Source organism: Poecilia reticulata, linkage group LG3, assembly GCF_000633615.1.
Source record: "Poecilia reticulata strain Guanapo linkage group LG3, Guppy_female_1.0+MT, whole genome shotgun sequence".
Taxonomy (NCBI): Eukaryota; Metazoa; Chordata; class Actinopteri; order Cyprinodontiformes; family Poeciliidae; genus Poecilia; species Poecilia reticulata.
In genome coordinates, this window is record NC_024333.1 from 14,671,268 (window position 1) to 14,679,953 (window position 8,686).

Below are 8,686 nucleotides of genomic sequence, written 5' to 3' on the forward strand. Positions count from 1 at the left end.
ACTCAAATTTACCTTGGTTTAGAATATACAGATAGTCAAATTTGTACTTTACAGAGCAAATGTTGCACTAAAGTAATGCTGTGGCAAGATATATTCCAATAAAGAAACAATGTTCACATATTATGATCTTGTCTATTTGGAAAAAGCACTTTTATTTCATCTTAGTAAGAACACCATATTATCCCACCGGTCACAATTGTGACCGATCATTAAACACACTTTTTCATATATTTTTCCACAATTTTAAAAATGATTTCCCCTTGATTAGTTCTAAGTTCAATATTTTCATGTCTGGGAAAAATTTGGGATTAAATGGGTTAATAACTAATAAGATTCAAGAAGTGTCTCTAAAAATTCTACGTAGATGTTATCCTGTTGATAGTAAAATATTTAAATATCACCCTATTGTAGATCCTCTATGTTAATTTTGTCACAATTCTCAGGAGACCATCACTCATCTTTTCTGGGACTGCTCTTATATTTAAATATTTTGGAAATATATTCTTTTACTCCTAAAAAAAAAAATTGGAAATAGACGTACCGTTTAACTTTAAAACTATATTATGTGGCTTTTTCTGTTTAAGCACTCCAAAAAATAAAGCATTTGTTGTACATTTAATATTAATTTTAGCAAAATTTAATATCCACAGCTGCAAATTTCTTAAATTGAAACCTAAATTTAATGTTTCTTCATATTTGTATTCTCTTAAGTACTGTACCAATACTAAAGTTTTAAAGACTACTTCAATTTGTAAAGAATTTCTCACGTAATTTGCCCTAATTGCTGTATTTAACCTTTTTCTTTTTGTACTTTTTTGCTCTTTTCCTTCCTCAAGCCTCATTGTTCGTTTAGTTACTGTTTATGTAACTTGTATCATTGTTAAAAAAAAAAAAGCAACAAAATGAGAAACAGATCAGATGTCTTTGGAAAGTTTCTTTGCGAAGAGGAAAAGGCCCAGAGAAGAGACAGGAGAATGGAATTATTCCCATAGGTAATTCCCACATTACAAGCCGCTATGCATTATATGCGGCTGTGGCAAGACTTTGTAACAAAAATTCGGTTTCGTCTGACTATCTGGAATTGCATTCCAGATATTTAAAAATGCATTTTGACTAGACAAAACTACATTTTGACTATCCGGAATGGTAATTTAAGATATCTGTAATTACATTTTTGACTAGTCAAAATTTCTTTCAAGATATCTCAAATTACGTCATTGAATCTGTCATTTGACGGGATATATATCCGTACGATTTAAGATATCTTCAACACAATTATGACTAGTCAAAATTACAATTTTAGATATCTGAATTAAGAATGACGTGGAAGCCCCTTTGTGGTGTCCAAACAGTTGCCTGCAGAATTTTATGTTTCCTGCACAAAATTGTCAGTAAATGCTACAAATTAGAAGGAGTTCGACAATGTTGGAAATGCGGAGATAGCAAAACTTCACAAACTATAAGACTGCTTCTGATATCTGCAAAGCATTTCCTGTTTATTCATTTCCGACGAACCGAATGCACTTAAAAACAGCTTTGAAAAGCTAAAATTGCTATTGTCAAACCATTTTCAAACATCTTTATTCGTTTTCTCTATTTTTCATTGTTTTATTAAACTTTCAAATTGCTACGCAAGTCAGGGACGTTTTGACTAGACAGAATACTAATTCAAGATATCAGTAATGCCATTCTGACTAGTCAGAATGTCAATATTATATCTTAAATAGAAAAGCTGTGTAATTCACGATATCTCGAATTCATTTAGAGATACTGTATCTTAAAAAGGAATTTTGACTAGTCAAAATTACAATTCAAGATATCTTTAATTTAGTTTTGTCTAGTCATTATTTACTTTTAAGATATCTATAATTTAGTTTTCACTAGTCAAAGCTACATATATTCTATCCAAAAATACATTTAATATATCTTGAATTATGGAGTAATTCGAGATATCTTTAATTAGAATTATGACTAGTCAAAACCAAAATCGAGATATCTTGAATTTACTTTATGACTAGTCGTAATGTAATTGTAGATATTTGAAATGTGTATTTCAGATAGTCCTCCTCAGTGACTTTGCTGAAGAAAACACTATGCTAAAATAAGATTTATGACATTAGTGAAACATTTATGTTACATTGATAGTTTGGTGATTGGTAAAGGTTTTAAAAAATCAGCCACTGTCTTCTTCTGCTCTACAGTGAGAGAGGTTTGACTGACAGACCAACCAGATCATGTCTGCATGTTTGCAGTTAACAATATTCACCCCACTGTTGCCAACTCAGCGACTTTCTTGCTATATTTAGCAACATTTCAGACAAAAAAAATTGGTATCGGCCAAAATCAGAATTGGCAGCTCAGGCTTTTTAAAGATTGGTAATAGGCGATCGGCCAGAAAACCGCAATCTGTTCAGCCCTAGTGTTAATTGAGTTTAGGTTAGGGTTATCCATGTACTACTAAAGGTTGGGTTTAGGGCTAGGCCATAGAAATGAATGAAAAATGAACAGAAGTCAGTGCAAAATAAGCTGTATCATGTCCTCACACTAAGAGAGCAATGTTATATTCTTCATATTAAACGTTTCTGAGTTTAAATCAGTGACTTTAACATGGCTGTGCATGCTGACCATCAGATTGTTGGAGCAGTGTTTAAGAAAAGATGAGTTCACATGTGGGTTCCCAGTCCACCATAATTGTGTGTGTGTGTGTGTGTGTGTGTGTGTGTGTGGGAGGGGGGGATGGTGTGTGTGTCTCTCATATGAAGGACAGGTGTGTGTGTCTCAGATGAAGGACAGGTGTGTGTGTCCATAATTGTGTGTGTGTGTGTGTGTGTGTGTGTGTGTGTGGGAGGGGGGGGGGGGGGGGGGGGGGTGGACTGAACTGTGTCTGTCTACTGCTCAGACACAGTTCAGCTTCATTTCCTGCCTCCCTTCTTTGGTCCCTCAGAGTGCTTCCACATGTGGTTCAACACAGTTTGGCTCACACTAGGGCCCTCTGGTGCCTGCAATGTAGAACAACAAGTTTCTGTTTAAGCGTGTGTAGTTAAGCCAATGTGATAATGTAGAAGTGAACTTAGCAGAGGGGTGGGAAGATTACCTTTATAATTTATGCAGACACAATATTGATTCCAGAATTGTTTACCTGAAATAAAAAGGCAAAAAGAGATTTGGGGAAGAGATGAAGCAAAGGCACCAAGGTCTGTACTGGAACCTAAACCAGCAGTGTGGAGGACTACTAGCCTCAACGTAACCAGTCATTTCATTTCTATTCAGTTTATCTATACACCACCAATTAAAATAAATAAATAAATAGTCGCAATGCAATTTACAAGTGAAAAAACTGGTTAAATTCGGATTTCTATAATTCCGATTGGTCTAATCTATTCATAGCAGTTTGTTTCTTTCCAACACAATCCAAGAAATCACCAGAATCACTGACTATTGGGCAAACTCAGCCCAATACGAATTGGGCTGAGTTTGCTTTGAAAACTAAATTCTTCCTGCTGCTGTTGAGGTTTCCAATCATTTATCTTTGTAGCCATTGTTTTGGCCATTCTCATTTTAAATTTGTCTCATTATAATCATTTCTAAGGCCTTTCTTCCTCCTGGTTTGCTGTGTTTCTGATAGTATGGTCCTTAACATGGACATTTCTAATATCAACTGCCATCTTTTCTGATAGTTGAGAAGATAGCAATGTGTGTGTGTTGCTGTAGCCACAAGCTGGTTACCTGGGAGATGGACATGATGTGGAAATGCAGAAACGGTCTAAGCTAAGACCCCACGATGTTTCACTTTTCTTCCTATAGACTCTGACCTAATATTTGTGTTAATGCTATTACTGAAAATCTGTCACTCTCTATTAGTCTATCATACTTTACCAGAGCCACATTTACCAGAGATAAATGTGGCCAAACTTGGCCACATTTATCAACGAACAAGAGCATCCATCTTGAATCAGCTTTATCTGATAGAACCAGCACCTGTTCTAATGTGGCATGTTACACATGTGTTTTTGAAGAGTGCTGAGTTGAGTTGCTCTTTCCTCATGAGTTCTGTTATTTAATGTAATATGTGACTTTGTTTCTCAGTGATAGATAATACTGAGAGTTTGTGCTCAGAGCTCACTTTTAGCCTGTAGTGAATTTCTCTCCCTTTCTGTAAGGACTTGGAGCTGCTGGAGTCAGTCTTGCATAGTGGAGCACCAGGTTCTGATGCTCAGGACAGCTGGAGCAGTCGGGGTGTCAGTGCAGCCAGCTCCCGCTCATCATCATGTCTGAGCCGGCAGGAACGGAGCAGACAGCTATGGGAGGACATGAGCTCAGTGGAGGAAGATTCCAGCAAGCTCAACGCCCTGCAGCTCAGACTTGACGAGTCGCAGAAAGTCTTGCTGAAAGAGAGAGAGTAAGAGGGAGCAGCCTTACTGGGGAATGGGTCACTGCAGGTCACTGGATGGCAGGTTATAAGTTAAATTTGATACCTCTGACATTATGGGGAGCTAACTGCTGTTATTTTCTTCATCGTTATTATGGTGATTATCTTCAGTTTGGTTGTGACAAATGGAAAATATGAACGTGTGATGGAACGCAGCAGTTCTCCAGTCACTTAGAGAATTCATCTTAAGTTTCTTATCATTATCAGTGAAAATGATACAAAAGCTAAACTGTCATAGTGACTAAAACTGTGATTTAGAATGCTTGATTTTTTCATTAAATACTAAAAATGACACAAAATACAGACTCATTCAGAAAATAAGAATATAATTGAAGTTAATTTATTTCAATAACTCCTCTCTAAGTATAGTTTATATAAATTAGACTGATGTTTTAACATTTTTATTTCTCTTAATCATCATGTTCTACTAAGAGCCAATGAAAATGTGACATTTAAAATTAGAATATTACATAATATCAATAAAAAAACACTTTTTAAAATCAGAAATCTGGACTTAATGAAAAGTATGTTTAATACCTGCCTAAAGGTTATTTTTAAAAGGCACTTTTAATCTCACAAATGGAACTCTTCATTATGTATTTTCTAATTTATTGATTATGACTGTAGTAAAGGAAGAAGGAACCCAGTCATATCGGATTTTAGTTGAGTAAGGTTAGGCCGGTTCTAAAATCAGCCATTGACACTTAATCTTTGCATACACCCTGTGTACGCCCTATTTATTGATTTATTTTTAGTTTCTGAAACTTTGTCAAACAAAACCATTAAAAAGGAAGTTTCAAATAAGCTTTTGTCTGAATATTGCAAAATCCGACTAATGGAGGCTGCGCCATACTGACTCTTTTATGTGGAAAAACATTATGAGGACAAATTTTAAAGATAGCAGTTGCCATTTTACTCAGCTAGTAATTCTTCATGTTGTGTTGCTAATGTTTGTTTCTGTTTTCTCCAGAGACAAGTTGGCCCTGAGTAAGAGCATCGAGAGACTGGAGACTGAGCTCAGCCATTGGAAACTAAAATATGAGGACCTTAGTAAAAGCAAACAGGAAGCGCTCAAACAGGTGAGACTGCTGGCAGAGGCTCTGGTTCATGGACTGGATCTAGTCGTTTGATGACAGTCACACACTATTACACAATCCATTACAGGGATTCCTTTAAACCACATGTGTCAAACTCAAGGCCCACGGGCCACATGTGGCCCGCCATGTCATTTTATGTGCCCCCCCGGTTTACGCTTTTACCAGATTTTTATTTTATTTTATTTTTTATCGGGGTTTTGCTTCTCCGAAACGGACAGATGTTACGTCTGCAGCGCTCCTCCAGAACGCCGCTCTCCTGGGTAACGTGCACTCAGGCTCCATTTGTTAAATCTTCTGGATGAGTTACTTCCAGTGGTTTTTAATTCTTCGCGGTGGCGGAGCCGCGTCCGCAGTGGACTGCGCATGTTACAGTCTAAATAACTTCTGCGTCATCATTTATTTCCTCAAGATAAACTCCCCGCTCCTCAAATGGATTAACACAACGTTGCATTCTCTTTAGTTTTCTCTGGTCTGTAATGGAGACTTGAATTTAAAGGGCCATTTCAACCAAAGGTTTTGAATCCGCTTCCTAACCATACAAAACGTTATTTAACAATATGAGGTGTTGTTTACTTTATTTTTAACATTGTATTTTCATACACATGCTAGGGCTGCCCAAGTCTAGTTTTCCAGAGCTACCATCTGCAACTTTAGATGCATTCCTTCTCTAACACACCTGGATCATTGACTCATTATAAGCCTCTACAGAACTGAGTTTCTGCTAATGAGGGAAGTCAATCTTTTGTCTGGGGTGTGTTTTAGCAGGGATGCATCTAAAAGTTGCAGTCTGGAGGRCTGAACCTGGGCACTCCTGATTTGTACCGTCAATKTGGCCCGTTGAGGGTGGCCAATATGCTGAAGTGGCCCTCGGTGAAATTGAGTTTGACACACCTGCTTTAAACTATGAAACAGGATGATGCTTAGAACAAATTAGTGTGTGAATGTGCCATAACTTTCTCCAGCTGAACACAAACAAAACTGAAGTCATTATCTTTGAGCCTAAAGAATAACAATGTAGAGTCAACACACAGCTTCAGTTATTACAACCATAAACTAGCAGTCGGGCCCAAAACCTGGGAGTAGTGATGGACTCTGACCTGAACCTTCAGAGACACATAAAATGATAGAGAAGGCAGACAAAACCTTCACAGAAGAACATTTATGTTCTTCTCCAGGATTAGAGGACTAATATTTCAGCAAGATCCAGAAAAACTAATCAATGCATATATCTTTAGTCACATCGACAACAAGGGGTCCGGCAGGGAGTTGGAGCAGAAAGGAAATATAACTGAAAAATCCACTAGGAGGCGCAGTAGACATAGAAAAAGGAGGTCAAATAAGCATTTATCATTTACAAATAAACAGGCAGGGCCGGCCCAAGGCATAAGCAAACTAAGTAGCCGTTTAGGGCCCCAGGGCCTCTAAGGGACCCCCTCAGTTGAGCTGATTTTTTTTTTTTTTTTAGCAATAATTTCTGTCATTATAATATCAAAGACACACAATTTCACGATGAAGTGATTTGTTTTTACAATAATATATATTTGATCTTAATCCGTGTATGGTTCGTTCTTTGGTTTTTTCATTTCAAAATAAAATTGCAAAAACAAAACAAGCATGTGTTATTTTTGTTTTTTCGTTTTTAAAACGAAATTAGAAAAACGGCAATTGCAAAAAGAAAAAAGAAAATGAGCTGTAAATTTTGGTTTTCATTATTTCATTTTTGGCAAGCGGTCTGACCCGGAAGTTCTCTCTGTCCGGCTTACACAGGGACCGAATCACATACATTATGCAGGCTGCAGGGAGACAAGCTTGTTCATTTCAGGCTCTACTGGTAACGGTAGGGTACTGCGTACCACTAAAAGATTTAGCGGGGGTACGCAGTACCTGCAAGAGAGGGGAGCGGCTGTCTGCTGTAAAGAATCAGTGGGTTCACTGTGCAGCCTTGAGAGCACCCACTGATCAGCTGTGACTTATTAGTTTTTCAAGAACAATCTAAAACACGACTTAATCAGTTAATAAATAACTTTTTTCCCCCATTTCATATTGTTTCTGAACTGTTTGTTCTTTGCTAGAGCAATATGCTGATCGCGGAAGGTTTTGAGTCGATTTCTGCATTAAGTGACAAAGTGAACGCCGTCAGGACCCAGAGACCAGCACGTCCTCCTCTGACTCCTTATCAAAATGTCCATAACTTTATTAAAGAAAAACAACAAAAAAATCAACAAAACGTGTTCAAATTAATGACCCAACAACAATAATAATCTGARTAATTATTGTTTCAACAAGGTGTTGCGCAATTCTGTGCGTTTCGGTTCCATTACCAAAATAACTAGCAGAGCAGGAGTTTAAAATGAACTAATCAACCACCGCTGTGTTCAGGGGAGCACTTATTAATGATCGCAAAATAAATATCAAGCCTGCAAACCTAATATCGTAAGGGACTGAATATTATATTTTTAACGTAATCTCGGGTCGGCTTGCGGAGTGCAGGAGGTTGCCATGGCAATGGATGTGCTCAATTTACAGAGAGAGACAGAGAGTAAAAAGTGCAAGTGGTTTAGAGTTGATCATCTGTTCGGGTTGTTTTACCAGGCTCAGAGATCTTGAGAGAGGCAAAAAAAAAAAATTTTTTTTGCCTCTTATTTAGTGGAAATATTGATGTTGATGAGATTTTCTCTAAAGTTATAACCTTTTTCCACCTTTATAGCTCCACTGTTGAAAATGAGAAGCTAACATTCACAAATGACATTGAAATAAAATCCAGTCCAACATCTGGTTTGAGGTGRTTCCTCTGGATCCTGTTGGAGAAAAAATATCCCAACTTCAGAAGATGAGCTTTAACCTAACAGAGCTCTGTGGTTCATCCTGTCAGTATGAGAGTCAGGGTGAGGAGGCGCCATGTTAGGAAGAGAAGTGGAAGCTGCAGGATCTTCAGAACAAACAGGTCATGATGCTAGGCTACTGATTATCAATATAACCAGTTTAAAAGCTAAATGAATGGTTATATGCCAGACATGGAAAACTGGGATGCACTCCAGGCCATGATGTTCAGAATTTAGGTCTCATAGCATCTCAACATGTCAACATTGCAGCCAGTGGGCTGAAGGAAACATGGCTTTATTTTGTAGCAATTCAAGAGCTACCCAGCTTTTATAGCTTC

General features: G+C 37.4%; 1 protein-coding gene across 3 annotated transcripts in view; it reads left to right on the forward strand.

Moving 5' to 3' along the window:
* The window catches only part of ccdc102a (coiled-coil domain containing 102A), a 94,709-nt gene that overhangs the window by 64,068 nt on the left and 21,955 nt on the right, over positions 1-8,686 (forward strand). For all 3 annotated transcript variants that reach the window (XR_001776476.1, XM_008405025.2, XM_008405027.2), the window contains exons 4-5: positions 4,161-4,399; positions 5,400-5,508. Coding sequence is in view for 2 of the 3 variants with exons in the window: in XM_008405025.2 (XP_008403247.1) it covers positions 4,161-4,399; positions 5,400-5,508 (348 nt within the window). In the remaining variant the exon portion in view is untranslated. The remainder of the gene's footprint in view (positions 1-4,160; positions 4,400-5,399; positions 5,509-8,686) is intronic.